A 23367-nucleotide genomic window follows, 5' to 3' on the forward strand; every position below is an offset into this window, starting at 1 on the left:
CAGGGAACAGCTTATTTCCTGTCAGTAAATATATTTAATATATCTGTATTTGTTGATATATACATACAGCAATCTCTCGACTATCGCGGGTGTTACGTTTCAAAACCTCCCATAGAAATAATTAAAATCTAAAAAAAATATAAATAACTATCGGCCGCAGAAACCCGCAATATACTGAGGGGACCACGATATAAATTTACATATATTAGTCAGAAAAATCCGCGATGTACTGAGTGCGCGATAGGTGAACTGTGATGCACTGCGTGCGCATGCATATATATATATATATATATATATATATATATATATATATATATATATCGGCAAATGCAGATATTATGACATATCATACAGTATAGATTCTTGATGTAATAAATTAGAGGATGTATCACAATTACCAAATGGTGATTGAAACAACGCCCATTGTAGAATCCTTCTCTCTCTCTCTCTCTCTCTCTCTCTCTCTCTCTCTCTCTCTCTCTGTGTATACTTGTGTGTGTGTGAGTGTGTGTAAGTGCATATATATATATATATATATATATAGGGGGGTGAGAGAGGGAGGTATAAATCACTATTTTACGAAATATATCATGATATATTTCTATGATTCAGTTTACGTGGATGCTCAATATATTCGTGCATGAATATAAAAATCTGAGTGCGTATAATATACATAAGCAGTTGCACCTAAAAAACAGAAATGAAAACATAAATATTAAAATGAATGTATATTACTATGGGTACAGATATGACTCGGTGCTTAAAAAGTTCGCTTTACAATCACGCAGTTTCAAGTTCAGTGGATCACCTTAAGCAGGTATCTCCTACCTATAAGCCAGGGGCCAACTAAAGCCTTCTGAGTAAATTTGTTCGACAGAAAGTGTGTGAAAGCTTGTTGAATGCATATCTATCTATCTATCTATCTTTCTATCTATCTATCTATCTATCTATCTGTCTGTCTGTCTGTCTGTCTGTCTGTCTCACTGTCTGTCTGTCTGTCTGTCTGTCTCTCTCTCTCTCTCTCTCTCTCTCTCTCTCTCTCTCTCTCTCTCTATATATATATATATATATATATATATATATATATATATATATATATCAATTACAATTAAGGATAAAATCTATATAGGATTTTATCAAGTAGCTTGCGTGTAAAAACCAATTAATGTAAAAATTAATACAAAGTATATAATTCTATAAATATGATTATAAAATTATAGTAAGGGCAATTACTTCGCGTGGCGTTATCTCGTAATTACCCTTCCTATAATCTTATATAATTATATTTATAAAATTATATACTTTGTATATCTATCTATACATATATATATATATATGCATATATGTATGTATGTATGTATGTATGTATGTATGTATGTATGTATCTATGTATGTATGAATGCATGCATGCATGTATGCATGTGTGTATGTGTATATTGGTGGTGCTCCAGAATAGAAGAATGTGCGTATGTGTGTTTGGGGGTGCGTGTGCGTGCGTTTCCCGCCGTTTTTCAAAGAGTGTTGGTTTAAATCAGCGTAAGTTAGCGGTTCGGCAAAAGCAACCGATAGAATAAGTAACATATTTCAAGAAATAAATACTGGTGTTGATTTGTTCGACCAAATATTTCAATGCGGTTCCCTAATACGACTGCAGTCCTATAACTGACACATGTAAAAGATAAAAGAGAAGAGAAATATACGCCGAGCTCAGATTTCCTTCATTTTACATCTGTTAGAGAAAGACTATATCTAGGGATTTCATTGACATGGTGTTCGTAAAAAGGAAAAAGGAAACAATTCAAAAAGGCATCCAAGTGTACACTTTGCACTGAGTAGTTTTCTACTTTAAAATTTATGAATGAGGATCACTTTATTTCCATTGGGCTCGTAAAACATACTTCTAAAGATGATACTGAAACCTTGTCGATCAGTAGTAAATGCCCCGTAAGCAAGTAAGTGAAATCATTAGTAGTATATGCAGTAAGTATTTTGCTTATTTTTCTCTTCAGATGTTTAATTATTATTGAACATCTTAATCATTCATTTATTCATTTATACATACATATGTACCTATACACACACACACACACACACACACACACACACACACACACACACACACACACACACACAAACTGAAGGAAGGGATAATATGCCTTATCCATAAGGGAGGAAGCAGAGCAGATGCTAAAAATTATTGGCCTGACTCTCTGATCTCAGACATCAGCAAAGTTATGGAACGAATAGTCCGCAAGATACTAATCGCGTTCATTGAAGAAAATGACTTGCTGACCCAGTATGGATTTCGACTAGGTAGAAGCTGTCTAGTACAGTTCTTGCAACACTACGACTCAATGACTCAAGTGCGGATGTCATATATTTCGATTTTGCAAAATCCTTTGATAAAGTCGACAATGTCACAAACTGCATGATCACAACATAGGCAGAAATTTGGACAGTGGCGCACGAGTTTCTAAAAGATAGACGTCAGGCAGTGGTGGCCAACGGAGCCACCTCCAAGGAAACACAAATAGCAAGTGGTGATCCACAGGGTACTGTCTTAGGGCCACTGCTATTCATAGTGGCTCCCTCAGACATGCCCTTAGCTGATCAGATACCCGCCCTTGCTAGCTATGTAGATTACACAAAAGTCTCTCAGACAATACAAAATCCTGTAAATATTGAACATCTACAACTGGAGTGTGGGCTGATGACAATAACATGCAGTTTAATGCAGGAAAATTCCAAGCCCTGCGCTACCATCATATAAAGCTGAACGACATGCAGACAGGCTACCCTGGCCCAGGAGAAATTGCAATCCTTGAATCAAAATCAGTGCATCACCCGAGCATTGACATGAGCAATGATGCATCTTTCCAAGTACATACTACTAATTTGGTAATAAAATGCAGACGGCTAGCTGGATGGATCAAAATAAGAGAAAAGGAGATATTGATGGTCCCTTGGAGGACATACGTCCTCAGCTGCTTGGACTACTGCTCCCAACTATGGTCACCACACAATATAAATTTCACGGCAGAACTCGAAGCAATCCAACGAAGCTACATTAAGAAAATCGTCTCAATGCAACGTATCAGCTACTGGGAAAGACTGAAAGAATTAAAACTTTTCTCCCTAGAACCAAGGCGGGAAAGATATGCAGTGATATACATCTGGAAAATCCTGGAAGGTCTTGTACGAAACTTTGGTATTGAAAGTTACTCAAAAAACAGAACGGGGCGCCACTGCATAGTGCCAAAGATCCCAGCATCGCCATCAAAATTCAGGACCAGATACTGCAGCAGCTTGGGTTTCAAGGGCCCACACCTCTTCAACATCCTTCCAAAATGCCTGAGAGACCTTCACGGTGTGGATGTAAGTGTCTTTAAAACAAAACTGGATCTCTTCCTACCAAGGGTTCCAGACATGCCTACCTCACGGCAGGAAACACAGTTGAGGGCAGCAGCATCAAACTCACTCATTGACCAAATGTCACATAACAAAGGAGGTTTCAAATAATGGTGTAGTACAGTCAATGGTGGTGCCCCAGCATGACCGCAGCTTTGAAGCTGAAACATTTTAAAGATTCAAAGATTTATAAGTGTATACACACACACACACACACACACACACACACACACACACACACACACACACACACATATATATATAAGCGTATCTATGTATCTGTCTATATATCCATCCATCCATCCATCCATCCATCCATCCATCCATCTATCTATCTATCTATCTATCTATCTATCTATCTATCTATCTATCTATCTATCCATCTATCTATCTATCAAACAATATATGAACAGTACATCCGTTGCTCTTATATTGTTTGAAATTTTATGCATCAGCTGAAGAAAGCGGGGGGTTTTTTTGGGCTATGATGTAATGTACTCATTAATCTATCAAAAAATTCGTTGGAAACAGCTGTAATGAAGTGACACTTATCAATTGGTTGTTATTTATTTCTTCAATAAAGACCTCACTGGAATCTCGACTCGTCGGACATTCTGGATTATATCAAATACCGTACGACCAATACAGCGTACGCTTTTGGATTAGCCCATAGACTATTAAAATATTCATAAGGGTTAAATTATCTGTATACATAACCCAAATATTTCATTGGATGCACTTTGGTATCCATGATATTTATTCGAATAAAGGTACTGATTACAAGATAATTCGACCCAACTTGGTGCCTGTTATTTAAGTACCTGATTCACTCGAATCCTTAATATTATATATATATATATATATATATATATATATATATATATATATATATATATATATATATATATATATATATATATATATATATATATATACATACATACATGCATATCTATTTATTTATTTATATGTACACACATACATATATATATATCCATACACATTTATATTAGCAAAATGGAAAAGATCGGATAGTCATAACTGAGAAGCTGATCAAAGCAAAACAGCAGCATCAGCAACAACAGCATTAAGTCAACAAAAATACAACTTAACAACAACAACACTAACAAGAATTACAACTTACCCTTATAAATATATATCTATATATATGCAGAGGTGCAGTCATGGTCATGTGGTTCAGAAGCTCACTTCGCAACTATGTGGTTTCGTGTTCGATCCCAATGCGCACCACCTTGGGTAAGTGTCGCCTAATTTAGTTTCGGGTTGACCGATGCCTTGTGAGTGGAATTTTGGTTGAGGGAAATAGTGCAGAAGCATATTGTGAGTGCGTGTTTATTTACTTATATATATATATATATATATATATATATATATATATGTATGCATATATATATACATGTACATATATATGTGTATATATATATATATATATATATATATATATATATATATATATATATATATATATATATATACACATATATATATATACACATATATATATACACACACATATATATGAATGTAAATTTATGTCTAAATAAATAATGTGTATATGTATACACACTCAAACACATATACCTATATATATATGTATGTGTTGTATATATGTGTATTTTTGTTTGTCTACATCTGTGTCAAGTTGCGCCTCATTACGCCCAATGGTAAACTAGTCATTCAATAACTTGATGTCGGTAAAATAAGAACCAAATATGAATTGATGATGTCAATATAGTCGACTAGACCCCATGAAGTCAGTGGTGTCCCGGCTTGGCCGGAGTCCACTGAATGAAACCATTAAAAGGATAAATGAATAACAATAACAGAAAATCTAATTCAGAAAAAAATATAATGGTAAGTTCATGGATCGAAACAGTAAGTTTATTAATTTAGTTACGAGCATAAACGTTCTTCCAGACGTGGCCATCAACAGATAACGCAATAAAGTGTGTGTAATAGAATTTTATTGATCAAAATGCAAAACTCATTGGTCTGCTTGTGTCTCTTTTTCTTTTCGTTTTCTTTTTTGTTTTCACATGACTTACTCAAAAGAGGGAAGACAGAGCTCATGAGCCTTTTGAAGTGCATTGTGATTGGTAGTAAGAAGGAAGGAAGATATCCAAAAGCCAGAGATGTGACCCGAATGAAACGGAGTGGGCTCCGCTAAATCCCCCCACACAAAGAAAAACAACAAAAACAGGGTGTTGTGTTAAACTGGGGGACAGATTTAGTCTAACACTCCAGAACTAGAATGGTGTCCCCGACAAGCTTCCATTCGGTTTCCGTCTTCCAAATTTCACTCATTAGGCTTTGGTCGATTCGACGCTATGATAGAAAGCACTTGCGCAAGGTGCTGTACAGTGGTATTGAACCGGTATCCACGTAGTTGCAAAGCGAATTTCGTAACCACACAGCCATGGCTGCGCCCATATGTATGTATGCATGGATACAGGTAGAAGGAGAAATGACCGTTTGGAAATTTTGAATAAACAAATGGTTAGCCATCATGCATTTTGCTAAATGTTCCTTGTTTTGTTTTGTTTTATTATATAAAATGTTTTATTCCTTTATTTTATTTTATCTTATCATTTTTTGTTTGTTTAGTAGTTCTTTAAATGGGGACTCAAAACGCTTCTATGTGAATGTCTGTTATGTTTTGATTTCATTAGTTTATTAAATTTTGTTTTTTATTATGATTTATTTGAATATTTTTAAGTATCTGTGTGTGTATGTGTGTGTTATAATTTGTTGTTGGCAGAATGTTTGGCGAATCTGACGTCACTTACGTTGGCAGTAATTTTCACAGTCTATTTTACGAATGAACGCGACGTCTGCAACTCTGTGTAAGTATTTAGAACAGGTGTAAAACATTGTAGTACGGCATACGTTGCGTCGGTTATCATAAAACCATATCTGTCTGAATTTGCCTTCGAATGAGTCGCACCGCATGTCAGCGTAGATCACTTTTGTATCGCATTCTGTAAACGAATAAAAAGAATAAAATATATATATACATATATACACAATATTACAATTTACATACACATTTATACAGTACATGTATATATATATGTATGTATGTATGTATGTATGTATGTATGTATGTATGTGTGAGTGTGTGTGAGAGAGAGGGTGAAAGAGAGAGAGGGAGAGAAAAACAGGCATATCAAATACTATACAACATAAATTCAATATTTCTCGAAAGCTGGAATGCCATTCAAGGAAAGTACAGGCTGTTTCTCTCGAGGTAAGAGTACAGTCATGGACGCGTGTTTCTGCCTCTATAAGAGTCATCAGCATGACAGTTATCTCATCCTAACTCCAGCAGCCGAGGGACTTAGACATATACAAAAATTAGTAGAGCATACTTATGGCCTAAGCAAATTTCGTAAACAGAAATAACTCAAAGTGGCCAGTGGCATATGTTTGAACAACATAAACAAAATACAGGTATACCAAATACCATACAAGAACTTTTGGCTAATTAAAATTATCTCCGCCTGTTGAAGATACACGTCACAATCACCAAATGATGATTGAGACCAACACCATATAGAAGAAGAGATAATCTTAAGAATCAAGATTTCTCTAAAGTAAGCATGTCATTAAGGATTAGGAAAAGCTTATTTTTGTTTATTTACACAAATTTTGGCGGCCATAAATATGCTCTATTCTTTTGGTGTATCTAAGTCCATTGGCTGCTGAAGTTAAGGTAGAACGATTGTTATGCTGATGACGACTATTGAAGCAGAAACATATGCGTGACTGTTCTCTTATCTCCAGACAATAAGCTTGTCTTTTTCCACATTGGCATGTCAACTTTGGAGAAACTCTTGACTCTTGATATTATCTTCCATTGTCCTGCAGTGCTGATCTCAACCGACATTTCGTAATTGTAACACATCCACTACAGGCAGAGATAATTTTAATAAATGAAGATTCCTTGTTGTATACTATTTGATATACCTGTATTTGTTTATGGTGTTCAAATATATGTCACTAGCACCCTGAGTTATCTTTATTTTTACATGCAAATTATGACAGCAACTCGGGTTTTGTGTTCAGGCAAAGTATTTACTGATTATAAGATAAAATGAAGCATAATCATATTATTTAAATATCATGTGTCGAAGAATACTCATATTACAGGACATGTTTGAAAGTAATAAATGAAAAATTACGAGAAAATGAGATATCTGAATAAGTGTGAAATTGAGAGCAGTAGTAACTCAGGACTTTTATCCTGATAAATTTGGTTGAGTCACTCACACTGTGAAAATTTATTATGGCTGTATAATATAAAACAATGATGATAAACAGGCAAAGTAGCGAATCTTTAACTATTAACCTGAGATTTTATATTGAGGTTGTTATGTGTGGCTCCTTCTGGAGTAAAATCCAATGCAAAAAAAAAAACTAAAAAGAAACAGGAAAAGGAAAGAAAAGAAAAAGTCATCTACGTCACTTACTGATACACTTTTTTTCGCAACGGGAGAGAGAAATGAAGGTGACCTCTGAAATTCGATTTTCATACAAGGGACAAGTGTGAAAAGGGATTTGTCGACAGGTGCGAGAAGATTTGTCGTACATCCAGGCGTCCCGAGGGCCTCCTATCCACCAGTCACATCGCATGTCTCCAAAGATGTATTGCCGGTTACACTCTGAAATATATATATAAAAAAAAATGAAAAATCGCCAGACGAGAAATATAATTTCCTCGAAATTTCGACTACAAAAAAAAACTACAATGCGATTTTAAAATTTCGGACATTTAAATTCCACAACAATTTTTTAACCAGCTGACAGCCGAACCTGTCGAGGTTGGAATTGATCGAGACCTTGTTACACTTTTAATGTTTAGCAGGATAAACAAATGAGACAAACATTTAAGCTTTTTATGTAACACTGTACCTCCAGAATGTTGAAATTAATTTCATTAAACTTAATCTTCATATAAGGAGTCAGGTGGATGATGAATCCAAACGTGTTAATTATACAACACTAACGAATTCCATCCATTCATTTATTACAGAAATAGGTGAAGTGGCGTAAACTCCGCTCACGTTGTAATCAAGAAGGACTCTACGTCGGAAACTGTCAGCATAGGAATTCTAATGGCATATATCGTAAGGAATGAGTCGCAAACATGTATCGATCTTTTGAATTGGGAAATGTTTTCATTATTTTGTCTTCCGAATAGTTATCCGGTTACGGACAGAATGATAGGGGTATAGTGCATGAAAGAGCTCAAGAAAATATTTGAGATTATTCTAAAACTGTTGCGGATATCTTAACAAAATTTGGAATAATATAGTTGAAGAAAATATTAAAATAGGCAAGTAGTAGGATAATAATAGTTTTGACAGCGTAAACTGTAGAAGCCACACCCAATCATGAAATAGTTAATGTGTTTAAGGAAATCTGTAAAACTAATATCAGTATTAGAGGAATAGAAATAGGATAGATTGATTATGTCAATCATCTCCAAGTCCAAGCCTTTTAACAAGTTCTGATGCAAAACGTTTTTGAAATGTGTGCCACAAATCCGTATAACAACTGCAAAGTATGTATGGTATTAAGTGCCAAGGTGGGTCATGTGCCAACATTTTTGAAACGTACAATGGAAAGACAGCTTGGAGTATAGAGTAAGGTTTAATGATCTCTGGAACAGCTATTCGGAGAATATACCTACATTCATATTTTACCAACATGCACTATATAAACGCGATGATTCAATGAATTGCTTCAGTGAGGACATCGTATATAATTATCCTTATGATACACACTTGTAACCGAATCAGTTTACTCATGGGATTCAGAAACCAGTCTCAAATTGTAAGTCCGAATTTCGTAACACTGATGCAATATACTTAAGAAGAGCAAATATCACCAAACTAAGCTCAGATTTTAACACATATGCATGTGTGCATTCATGTTAATATATGTATAAATCTCTCTCTCAATCTCTCTCCCTCTGTATATATATATATATATATATATATATATATATATATATATATATATATATAGTTTTTATATCCTTGTATGTTGGATATATGATATAACAAAACGGGGAAGAAAGTATTTACACGACGCACTACTGAACGGTTTACAGCGAACTGCTTACCAGCTCAAACTGCCAATCGCCCACAGTTCACCTTCAGTCACTAGCGTGAGATGGAGGGTCGGAATCCTTCCACAACTTCCCCCTTTTTAGAATCAGTCTCCCTTCGATTCTCCCCTTTTCAGAATAGAACTCCGCTCAAAGTTTTAATATCTCTTACGCTTAGGGTTCAATTTCTATGTTTCCGCTCTTTTCCCTTTTCTGGTGCTAGAACGTATAGTTACAAATTGCTTGGATGTTGGTATCACAAATATGTCGTACAATACTTCCGTGGGGATTTCATTTCTCGTGACTGTTTTTTCGTGAATCTCTTTTTAAGCTGGTTGATATGTCTTTTATATTCGACCTTTTTTTTTCCTTTTATCAGGAATAACATTCTTCCAATTTGTTTAATTATTACACTGTTCTCCCAGTTGTCTTTACTATATCTATAGGCTTTAAAAAAAAGTTTGTTACCTAACTTGAAGAATTTTGAAGTATTTTTGTTGTTCGCCTTTTTTTATTTTCACTTGGTATTAATTTATCAAAGATGGATCTGACCTTTCTAGCAAACATCAATTTTGTGGGGGATATTCCTGAGTGAGTTCAGATCACTTCTTCGTCACCACTTTTATAATCTTTGTATGTTGAATATATAATATAACGAAGCAGGAGAGAAAGAAAGTATTTACACGACGCACCACTATTAATATTACACGAGACTCAACGCCCTCTATCAACGGCTTACAATGAACTGTTTACCAACCCGAACTGCCAATCGCTTGACAATGAGTCAGTCCACCTTTGGTCACTTGGTGGATAGTCAGAATCCTTCCGCAACAATAGTAATAGGTACGTGCAATTAGAGCCCAAGTTTGACTAGAAGCCTAAAATTTCAGTTTGAACTTCAACTAAAAGCAAGGATGTTACAGCTGCATAATGACGATTGGTTATAGGGAGGTTATCAATAATGTACAAACATTGAAGCACACCAGCTTATAGATTTCACGCTACTTGTATAAGTATATACTTCAGTCAAGCGATCTGAATTTGTTTCGAGGGAAAATAAAGTATACAACATCGATCAGTTGAAATAGCAGTGAAATATCGACATCTCTCGTTCTCGTTCTCGTTCACCAACGCGGCAATTCGTTTTGCCGGGCTGCAGTATATTGCGTTTTTTAAAAATTCTACATCTTTAAAGGGATCATCCCTGGAAGAAATACTGCAGCCTAAAAGTGATTAGCAACCCAAATATATTAGGCATGCCATATTGATAATATATGTGAGCATTTGCGTGCGTGCGCATGCATGTGTGGATGTGGGTGTGTAGTTTACTATGATAAAGTATTTATTTCATGACTCGAGTTTTATGCCACTGCGATCATTAGGTAAGAACTGGCAAATAGCTGCGGCGTGAAATTCTAGTCACTAGATAAACATTTTCTTTCAATTAATCATAACTCTAATCGCTGCGTGAGCATTACCCCTCTCTCATATTCTCTCGACACAGTTCAGTGTTTGCATATATATGGTAAGATTATAAACACACACATAATTAGATTTGGATCTTCAAATACTAGGAACATAGCACAAATAATAGCAGCACATAACCTTAAAATACTTAAGTCTAAAGAAACAGGTAGGAATGAGAATTTGAACAATAATATAAATAGCAGTAATAATAATAATAATAATAATAATAATAATAATAATAATAATAATAATAATAATAATAATAATAATAGTAATAATAATGAGAATGATAACAATGATGGTAATAATAATAATAATAATAATAATAATAATAATAATAATAATAATAATAATAATAATAATAATAATGGAGGTTCCTTTATTAATAATAGGAGTAAGGACTGTAGGAGTAAGAACATAATCACAGTAAATGAGGTAAACCCTAGGAGAATAAAATTTGAAGGACCTAATGCGAAAGTCAGAAATATAATATATCAATGCAAAGTAAAGACTCAAACAGGTACCATGGCATACTTGGGGTGCACTTCAGGACAGGTATGCCGTAGAATTTCTAACCATTTCTCGTGCTTTAGAGATAGGAAGAAAATGGCTAGCACCAGTCTTAGAAAATACATCTGGGATCTTAAGGAAAATAATAAACAGTATTCATTAGAATGGTCTATAATAGCAAGATCAATGCCATATGAGAAAGGAAGAAAGTATTGTTCGCTCTGTACGGTAGAACTATACTACATACTCTTCTCTAAGGATAAATTGATCAACAAAGTAAAGAATAATGCTCTGAAATGTACGCATATCATAAGAAGTACGTTTCATTGGTATAAATGATCTTAGGATGTGAGGAAGTACAACATGATGTCTCATGTATGTTTGTGTATGTGTAATTATGCATATATGGTTGAGTGCATATAAGTGTGTGTGTATATATGTGTGTGTGGACGGAGATAAGGATATGCATATATATGTGTGTAAGTACGTATATGTATAAGTTTGTGAGTGTATGTATATATATATGTATATGTATATGTATATGTACATGTATATATATGTATATGTATGTGTGTATGTATTTGTATATATATGTGTATGTATATATATATATATATATATATGTATGTATATGTATATATGTGTATGTATGTATATATGTATATGTATACGGGTAAAGTGTATGTATGTATATATGTATACGTATACAGGTAAAGGAACGGGTAATATAGTATAGTACAACACAATTAATGGTTTGATCCCCAAATACAATCTAACTAAGTGACTCTACCAAATTAAGGGTAGATATGAAATAAAAATAAAAATAAAAGTAAGAATTGAGAACAAAAAAAAATAACTAAGCATTTAGTAGGAACAGATGAGGGTCAAGTTTTTATATGAAAACCATAGAAAAAAAATGATAATAGCAACGAATGATAAAATATCAAAATATTAATAAAATTTTTTTAGTAAAGGGGCTTGTAATGATTCCTAGGAGGTTTGATGGCTGAACTGAGATCTCTATTAGCAAAGTAAAGAGACCTAACAATAATAATATAAAATGGAATAACAAACATGTGAACCCTCTAGGGGCAATGAATATAGTCGACATATAGGGGATAATAGATAATAATTTAAAAATTAATAACTAAATTAATAGATAAATAAATTAATAAATAAATGAATAAATAAATAAATAAATAAAATAAATTAATCTAGTGGACATTCACAGGAGAGCAATAAAAATAGAAAATTAAGGAGTTACCTCCCCTATAATAACGGAAAAATGGTGGACTGAAACGGGATTTTAATAATTTAATAATTTAATAATTAAATATGATCGTTATGTATGTGTTTTTTCGTGTTTTGTTCCGATGGTAGCCATTCCTGAAGAAGTGCCAAATGTCGAAATCCAATGGACCAGTCACTGGATAAGTTTGGGCACAGAAATGTTGACATAGAGTGGTAAATAAATCGATCTTGGATATATCGAGTTTGAAGTTTGTATCTCTTTTAAATATACAACTTTAAAAGTTAAAAACCTTGAAATATAAATATAAACTGTGAGAACGACCCTTAAGGAATCTAATTAATGATCCCCTAAGGTAAGTTCTTATGCTATATTGGTAATGGTTGCTACATCCTCTGGAAAATTATATATATATATATATATATATATATATATATATATAAAAAATTTTTTATTTATGTGTTTCAGCCAAGTGGCTGCGGTCATGTTGGTGCAGTATGTATGTATGTATGTATATATATGTGTATATATATATGTATATATATAGGTATATATATCTGTTTATACATATATACATACATACATACATACACACACACACACACACACACACACACACACACACACCCACACACACACACATATATATATATATATATATATATATATATATACACATATACATATTTATGCATGCATGTATGAATGTATATATGTATATGTGCATATATATACACACACACATACATATATACAAACATACATACATACGTACACATGCACACACACATATTAGAAACGTATTTTTTTTATTGAAGCCTCTATTGTTATGGAGTTTAATATTTCTTTTCGAGAATTTTTCACTTTTCTTGCTCTCATTTATGTTTAGATAGAAAAAATGAACTATACAACTCTATTGCTCCAAATTAAACATAATAGACTTAATAAGGAAATGTGGAAGAATAACAAAATTAAACTAGAACATAATCTTAACTTCATTATAATCCCCCCCCCCCCACACCCACAAATGCATTACATGAACGCACAAAAATTCACTCATATTTACACTCGTATATGAACACACAATTGTGCATACACATGTGTATGCGTATATCATATACATATATACATATATATATATATATATATATATATATATATATATATATATATATATATATATATATATATATATATATCCCCGGAAGCTGAAGTGCATGCAGGAAAGTATATACTGAAGTAAATACAATAAAGAAGATTTAAATGTCACATTAGTATCAACTGGATACATATATGCGCCATTTTGTTTTTTAAAATCAAATTCTATAGAATTATAACTCGTTGTATAACTTTATAATTCCTTTTCATTCTCACTGCTTCTTCAGACAGACAGACATACAGACATACACACACACAAATGCAAACACACACACACACACACACACACACACACACATACACACACACATACATACACACACACACGTACACACACACACACACACACACACATATATATATATATATATATATATATATATATATATATATATATATATATATATATATATATATATACATATATATATATATATATATACATATATATATGCATATATATATACACACACACGCGCGCACTCATACACACACGCACGCACACACACACACACACACACGCACGCACAATCGAACACATACAATCGTAAACGTTTAGAAATATTTCCACATCGTTGTTATAAGTGGTAAGTTAATTAATTTCTATACATACATACATACATACATACATACATACATACATACATACATACACACACACACACACACACACACACACACACACACACACACACACATATATATATATATATATATATATATATATATATATATACACGTGTGTGTGTATATATATGTATATATACATATGAAAGACGAAACAGGAGGCAAAAATGTTTCATACATACACATGTATACTCATACACACATATATAACAGCATATTATATTATAGTTATTGGTAGGAAACATATGTATCACGTATTCCCGTTGTAGAAAGTCTAAGAAAGCAATAAAAAAAATGCTCAAACATTGATATATTTGTGTTTGAAGAGGAGTAATGGTGATGGTGGTGGAAGGAATGTCATTTCCTGTGTCTATGTTTTAATTGGAAGGAACTGTTGCTGTGTGAATAAGTAAATAATTTTCTCAGTGATATCAATGATAGAAAAATGTTACGTGATAAGAGCAATAACGTAACAAATAAAATAAATAAATAACAATGGAGAAATCAGGCGGCATTTAGGTTTTTTTCTTTCTTTAATATTCAAAAGTATCATACGAGAAAGACAAAAGAAATATATTAAAATGTCGGAAACATACATGGTCGCCTACGGTATTGTATAAAACAAATGTACAAACATTGACATATGTGCATGTGTACGTATATATGTTTGTGTGTGTGTGTGTATGTATGTATGTATGTATGTATGTATATATATATATATATATATATATATATATATATATATATATATATATATATATATATATATATATATATATATATATATATATATATATGTATGTATGTATGTATGTATATATATATGTATGTATTTATGTATATGTATATATGCTCACACATATACATTGAAATATGCACACTTACACATATGCATACATAACGCACGTGTGTGTATGTATGTGTGTTTGTGTATTAAAAAAATACACACACCTATACATATGTACAAGCAGATACACATTGTTACATACGTACATACGCATATTAGTGATAGACATGATTATATATATATATATATATATATATATATATATATATATATATATATATATATATATGTATATATATGCATATATATATATATATATATATATATATATATATATATATATATATATATATATATATATATATGCATATATATATATATATATATATATATATATATATATATATATATATATATATATATATATATATATATATATATATATATATATATATATATATATATATATATATATAATCTTTAAGTATAAAGTATTATATGCACGCTATATTTTTAAATAATACGTAAATTGGAACGCATGTAGTATTCGTTCAAATTTGGATTGGTCTTCAAAGATTGTTTATTAGATACAATGAAACGAAATATCAGTGAACCGCCATAGCTGTACTACAAAAATAAACAAAAACTCTTATAAATTAATGATGAGAATGAAGATGATGAAGACGGTGATAATGATAATTCTTTCTACTATAGGTACAAGGCCTGAAATTTTAAGGGAGGTGCTTGTATATCATATCGACTTCAGTAATCAACTGGTACATATTTTATCGACCCAGAAAAGATCAAAGGCAAAGCTGACCGCGGCGGAATTTGAGCTCAGAACATAAGATTCGAAAGAATTTCCTATTTCTTTATTGCCCACAAAGGGCTAAACACAGAGGGGACAAACAAGAACAGACAAAGGGATTAAGACGATTACATCGACCCAGTGTACTTAATTGTACTTAATTGGTACTTAATTTATTGATCCCGAAAGGATGAAAAACAAAGTCGACCTCGGTGGAATTTGAACTCAGAATGTAACAGCAGACGAAATACCGCTAAACATTCCGCCCGGCGTGCTAACGTTTCTGCCAGCTCACCGCCTTCAAAAGAATTTCCGCTAAGCATTTTGTCCGACGCGCTAAGATTCTGCTAAATCTTCGCTATTTAATGGTTTCTGATTTAGGCACAAGGTCAGCAGTTTTGAGTGAAATAGAGCAGTTCGATGTATTCGACTCCAATATTTGACTGGTATTCTATTGTATCGACACCGGAGGGATGAAAGGCAAAGTTACGGAATGCGAACTCAGAACGTAAAAAGGCACAAGAAATATTGTAAGGTATTTTATCCGACACTCTAACAATTCTGCCAACTCACCAACAACATCAATAGTAACCACAAGAAAAAATGCTACATTAGCTACCCAGGTAAGTTTCATATAGCATTCAGTCATACATACAAAAATGAAAAAATCTTTCAAACAGAACTTACAAAGACGTGAGATAGGCCAAACTAGTTATAAAAAAAAACTAGTGAAAGTATTTATACAATAAAGTGTAATTGTAAAATAAAAATAAGTTAAATAATTTATACATATTTCCAACGAAGTCGCGTATTGTCCTTGCCTTCGAAACGCAGAGTAGATGGAACAGGGACAACTGAAGAAGGGAAATATTCTTTATGTTGCATGTCTCGTTTCTCTGTTTTTTTCGTTGTTCGAAAAAAAGTTCGTTTTCAGTCTTCGTCTTTATGTTTTCGTTTCTCATTGTGTTTAACGTTTTTTGTGATGCCCTGTACCCATATATGCATGTATGTATACATATAGATGTAGGTATGTACATATATGTATGGATATATGCATATAATATATGTATGTATATATATATATATATATATATATATATATATATATATATATATATATATATATATATATATATATATATATATATATAAGGCAATGAAGAAAATGGAGAAGTTAATTAATTAACAAACATCAGCCTGAAAACATCAATTAGATCTATTTATTAATTACAATCTTATGTATAAATAAGTAAATAAAAAGTAAATAAATAAGAATAAATGAGTGAATAATACTATACTCTTACACCTGTTTCTACTTTGGGGGTTCATCCGGCCAAAGTTGACACATCATATCAAAATTATACAGAGATTGTGTTCAAAGGTTGAACAAAGGTTGGACAGAGGTTGGACAATAATTGAACCCCAAAGCTTCATCGGAGAGTCCATAATGGTAAGAATCAAAGATGTGGGGATTTAAAATAAAATAATAAAAATAAAAATAGTAAGGAATAGTAAAAAAAGTCAATTCCAAGGTAATATCCATAGGTTATGAGATTACATCTGATTTCAATTTACTGGGGAATATAGCAAGGGTAAAACATTATAGAGTGTGGTTAATGGGATGGTCCATATTACAGGGGTCATTAGTTAGAAGCTAAAGGCTATGCAATATATACAAAGTTAACTTAATGTGAATTTAGTTGGGGAAGTCAATACGTAACTATATTAACGAAGAAATAATTTGGGTATAAATTAAATGTGCTGATTTCCCCAACTAAGTTCACATTCCTCATTCTCACTCGCTCTATAAGTTTCTCTTTATTCTGGTGAAGAACTAACGTCAGAAACGTTAAGATATATGGACCTTCATTAACCAAAACCTAAAACTTTTCACTTTGCAAAATGAATAGTAGGTAGATATCTATGCCGCACCTGGTATATATTTATATTTGCGCATATGTATATACATATATGTGTGTGTGTGCGCGTGTGTGTGTGCGCGTGTGTGTGCGCGTGTGTGTGTGCGCGTGTGTGTGTGCGCGTGTGTGTGTGCGCGTGTGTGTGTGCGCATGTGTGTGTGCGCGTGTGTGTGTGCGCGTGTGTGTGTGCGCGCGTGTGTGTGCGCGTGTGTGTGCACGTGTGTGTGCACGTGTGTGTGTGCGCGTGTGTTTGTGCGCGTGTGTGTGTGCGCGTGTGTGCGCGTGTGTGCGCGTGTATGTGATATATATATATATATATATATATATATACATGCATACATATATACACACATACATGCACATACATATATACACACATACACACATACACACAAACGCTCACACACTCACACACACACACAACACACACATACACACACACACACACACACACACACACACGGATATGACTTTAAAAATCTACTTGCGCTGATAAGCGCACCCCAGAGCCGTAATTATACGTTAGCCTTCTACAGTACCGTTCCAATTTTTTCATAGCAGGGAAAATGTACCACTCCTCACATTTTAATTACTATTTAATGACGATCCTGGCTGCTTTTTAGCAGCGTTTTAACAAAAGTTTGCCAATTCTCTTCCACCTTCACTTGGTCTCCACCCAAGTGTTCGTAAGTGAAGCGATTCTGAAGGGAGATTGCTTGTAGTTCGCTTCTCACTTTTGTTGTTGCTACGGTGGGCCACTCTTTTGCTCATTGTCACTGCAGGCTGTAGCTGAGAGTGAGAGTTTCTGAGTCTTGTGGTTGACTTCTGGAAATGAAGACATGACAATTTTCTCCGGTGTCTCCAGAGTTGTGAACGGTGCCGCCTTCTACTGCTGTTCCAACTAAGGATAAGTAACCTCTGAAATTTGTTGCTATTATTATTGCTTTTCCCATTTCATATCTATTGGACAGAAAGTCCTTAAAAGGCTTTTGTTGTTACATATGCAGCAGCTGGACTTTCTGCCCTGGTTGCAGTCATAAAGCCTTTCTCTCAGCACCTACGAGAGGGTCCTATTAAAGAGTTGCTTTGTAGTCTTGCGCGGTCATTAGGACTTGCATATCTAGAGTGATTCCAGCCGACCACGTAACACCAAAAAATTACGTCAGCTCTGTCTATCTTCTCCCTATAAAAGTGACCAAGAGTCACAAGTGGACGTCGCCAGCGATATCCTTGATGGTGACTCTTGTGTTTCTTCTAAAATATTGTCTCGTATTATCTGACGTTGTGCGTTCACCTCATTATTTTGAAAACAAATCATATAGTACCGTATTCCCTCTCTCTTCCAAATAAAGCGAGAATCCACTCCGAGTGTCTGCGAAACTTAGAACTTTTGACCTGCGTGCTAATGATTCTGCCAGCTCACCGCCTTAATCATTACCATAATTATCAAACGCTGTCAGCATCGTTGTTGTTATGAAGGGTAAACAAGAGTAGGAACAAAAAAAAAAAAACCCGGCTAAGTGAGTAAGTTACTAAATTTCTACTTCCAGTGTTACATTTGTATCGAACTGTTGGTTCAGTACTTCGCTTTATTATGATAATGTTTAATCCAGTAAAACGCAAGGCACAGTTATGAACTTATACTCAGTGAACCTGCTGTATCAAAGACTCGTCAGAACGACTGCATATTTGATGCTTGGTCGACTGCTTAGTAAGACATTCAGCAACACTTTTCTCTGGAGCACACTGAACCAGAAAATATCTCCATTCAATCTGACCAATTTGTTTAACATTAAATTTCAGTCGTAGATTATTGTTTGAAGGACAAGTAAAAAATTTAAAAGAGGCGTAATGCCAAGAAAGAAGGGTTCAACAAAGTGTTTAGTTTAGTATATGGTCTGAAGAGATGATTGATACACAACGCCAACGTTGGGAAGAGAAACTGAGTGATCGGTTTATTTCGATATTTCAACAAGTTATTTGTAGGTTTTGGGCATAAACGATGTTAATTTTCCAAATAAATGTCATGTAGGATTTTATACCCATTAAAGGTCAGTGTGTATAAAACACCTATAAACTATAATTATATAAATATACTATATACCTGTAAATATTACAATACTTACCTATGGCGTTTTAACCAAAATTCTGACTCTGTAAATAATACTTTTTTCATCTTTGTTAATAGATATTGGGATTTGTTTGAGTGTAGGGGTGAGAACTGAAACTCATATAACAGAGTTGTTAATCATCACTTCAAAAGCTCATCCCACTGTAGGGCAAATCTAGAGCAAACTAACGGTCGCTAAGATTTTGAATTGTCAACTCTTCGACAGAGAGCTCAGAATGGCTTCAATGGGCCTGCTTCAGTTTTTACAAAAAAGGTAAAATGGTATGCGTGTACGTCTGTATTTGTAGGTATATACATATTATATAGATGCAAACGAAAGCGGTTCTCAACACATTTGGTAGGAGTTACAGATATTATTTAAAAGCTGTTTGATTCGGCTCCATGCAACTCGAAGTTTCGTGGGCTCGTAAAACGAACCTAGTTCGGTTGCCTCTGCCTGGAGACCTACGTTCGTTTTACAAGACCTCGAAACTTCAAGTTACATGGAGCCGAACCAAACTGTTAATAGAATTATATATATATATATATATATATATATATATATATATATATATATATATAATATACGTGTATGCATTTTCACGTAAACGTACGCGTTCTAACCTACTCACCTGTGGGAATATATGTGGATGGTACGCACACATGTAAATTTGTATGCAAGTACACAACCACGAATATTAATGCACATGTAATTGCGCGTGTGTGTGTGTGTGTGTGTGTGTGTGTGTGTGTGTGTGCGCGCGCTCGCGTACATATATATATATATTGAAGAAATTACATACCTGGGGGTAGACCATGGCAACTGTTGGAGAACACCATCATTAAGAGAAACAGCTTCCATCCCAGTGACGTCATTTCCTGTTGCTGAACATTACATCACACTGGAAAAAATATGGAAATAGCTACAGGTTTAGTTAAGGAGTATTTACCATCTCCATTTTACTATTGTATGATTAGACCTTACAATGGTTGTACTAATACATACTGTTCACTATTTTCTATACCATTTAGTATTCTTTCTTCCTTTTTCTTCCTCTCTCATAATTTTTCTATCTTTTTTCTGTTCATGTTTCTTGTTCAAAGTTTCATTCTTCTCCATACTCCCTATGATATCACTTTAATTATTCTCTCTTTTCTTACTGTATGAGTGTCCTTTGTTTAAATTCCCTAATTTAAGGAAGAGGAACAGCATTTTTTTTCTTTTTCGGTTAACTTAGAATTGTGTGACATTGATGCGATTAATGTAAATTTTGAAATCTTGTAGAAATTTAAACGAAACCTTCCCTTGCTAACTCGACAAAACAATAATGTTAACTAATCTCCCATATCTTTCTTTGAACACTGTATTTAACATATGTGGTTATTTCTGATAATGAAAGCATTGGAAATACTCAAACTCGCCGTTTATTATATTAAGTGGGGGTGAAGTTTAGCAGAATACATCCAGTACTTAATTCAACAGAACGAGGCAAAGGTGGGTGAGGGTCAAGTTCTACGCTGTCGCTTGACTTGCTGGGGACAACAAATAACTCTCTCTCTCTCTCTCTCTCTCTCTCTCTCTCTCTCTCTCTCTCTCTCTCTCTCCCTCTCTTTCTCTTCAACCTCTCACGATTTCTCTCAAATAACACAAACTATCTTTAAAACAATAATGAAATACGATATTCAATAATTTAAACTTAAAACCTGAAAGAAAAAGAATACATTTAATCCTGGGGCTGTTCGACCAGGTTTGGACAGGGGATAACTACTACTACCACCACCATCGCCGTCACCACAACCACCACTAACAGCAACAATAGCAACAGAATAGCAGCAGAATATTTTTCTTTATATCTTTACAAAAGGTTCCCAACAATTTTTAGACAGTTACTGTGTGAGTTGATAAATCAAACGATTATTTTTCTATCCCATAATTCATAATTTTATTAATAATGTTATAAATCGTACAAAAACCTATGTTTAAGCGTGTGTTGCTAAGCAAAAGACTGTACATAATTCCCATATGCTAATATTTGAACGTTCATTTTCACTACCTTATTGGTTATTTGCATTTACTCTTTCATTTTTTTTACTGTTGGAGCACCGCCTTTCGTCGAACAAATCAATCCCAGGACTTATTCTTTGTAAGCATGGTACTTATTCTATCGATCTGTTTTGCCGAACCGCTAGGTTACGGAGACGTAAACAGACCAACAATAATAACCAAAATGAAGTAGATTAACTGGTTTATTTTTTGAACCTGCGGAAGACACACGAGATGTCGAAATATCATTCACTTCATAACAATGGCACTCTTCTTTTTTTGCTTCTATATCTTCTGGAGGAATTACCTCAATCCTATAAATATTATTATTATTATTATTATTATTATTATTATTATTATTGAGTGAGAGAGCAGTGCATGCCATCAAAGTGACACTAGGGTAAAATATACGAAGCTCAGTATACTCATCATGACTACCCGTCTGATAAGTGTACATAAGGCACATGCATCACAACCATATGTGCGTGACATGGTGATCCCATATCAAGATAAACAGCGCATGACTTTGCAGGTGGGGTTCAGTTAAAATTTTCTTCAGGTCGAGTAACCCATCCCACTCAAAAGTCCTTGAATAAGGATTGTTTAAGGATGTTGAACAAAACACCCACGTTTCGAAAGGTGAATTATCCAAACCCCAAAGAATTTCTCTCAACACATGGCTATGATGCTCCCCCACTACTTCTGTTCGTGATCAGAGATGCAGATATCGTCAGCTACTAAGGGACATGCTCAACTGGTTGAGATCAAGCAACTGATAAGCAAATCTGTGGTATTGAGCGGAATATTTGCTGTAAACCATCTTTTATACCAAGGCAAAACAATGTACATGATAACGCTTCCAATCAGTTAAGATCAGAAGCCATGAGATCCACAACCATATGTGTGTGACATAGTGATCTCATATTCAAGATAAACAGTGCATGACCTTGCAGGTGGGGTTCAGTTAGAATTTTCTTCAGGTCGAGAAGCCCATCCTGCCCAAAAGGTCCCTGAATAAGGGTTGTTTAAGAATGTTGAACGAAACACTCATGTTTCCAAAAGTGAATTATCCAAACCTCAAAGAATTCCTCTCAACTACTTCTGCTTGTGATCAGAGATGCACATATCGTCAGCCACTAAGGAACAT

The 23367-nt window shown here is 33.8% G+C and overlaps 1 protein-coding gene across 1 annotated transcript in view; it reads right to left on the reverse strand.

The window, feature by feature from the left end:
* LOC128247600 (uncharacterized) overlaps nucleotides 1-21052 on the reverse strand; it is a 38585-nt gene extending 17533 nt beyond the window's left edge. The window contains exons 1-3 of the mRNA XM_052967176.2: nucleotides 20980-21052; nucleotides 7899-8090; nucleotides 6216-6407 (exon numbers count right to left, since the gene is read on the reverse strand). Coding sequence (XP_052823136.1) covers nucleotides 6216-6407; nucleotides 7899-8090; nucleotides 20980-21052 — 457 coding nt within the window. The remainder of the gene's footprint in view (nucleotides 1-6215; nucleotides 6408-7898; nucleotides 8091-20979) is intronic.
* Between the last annotated feature and the right edge of the window lie 2315 nt (nucleotides 21053-23367).

This window comes from Octopus bimaculoides, chromosome 4, assembly GCF_046866305.1.
Source record: "Octopus bimaculoides isolate indiv1 chromosome 4, ASM4686630v1, whole genome shotgun sequence".
Classification (NCBI taxonomy): domain Eukaryota; kingdom Metazoa; phylum Mollusca; class Cephalopoda; order Octopoda; family Octopodidae; genus Octopus; species Octopus bimaculoides.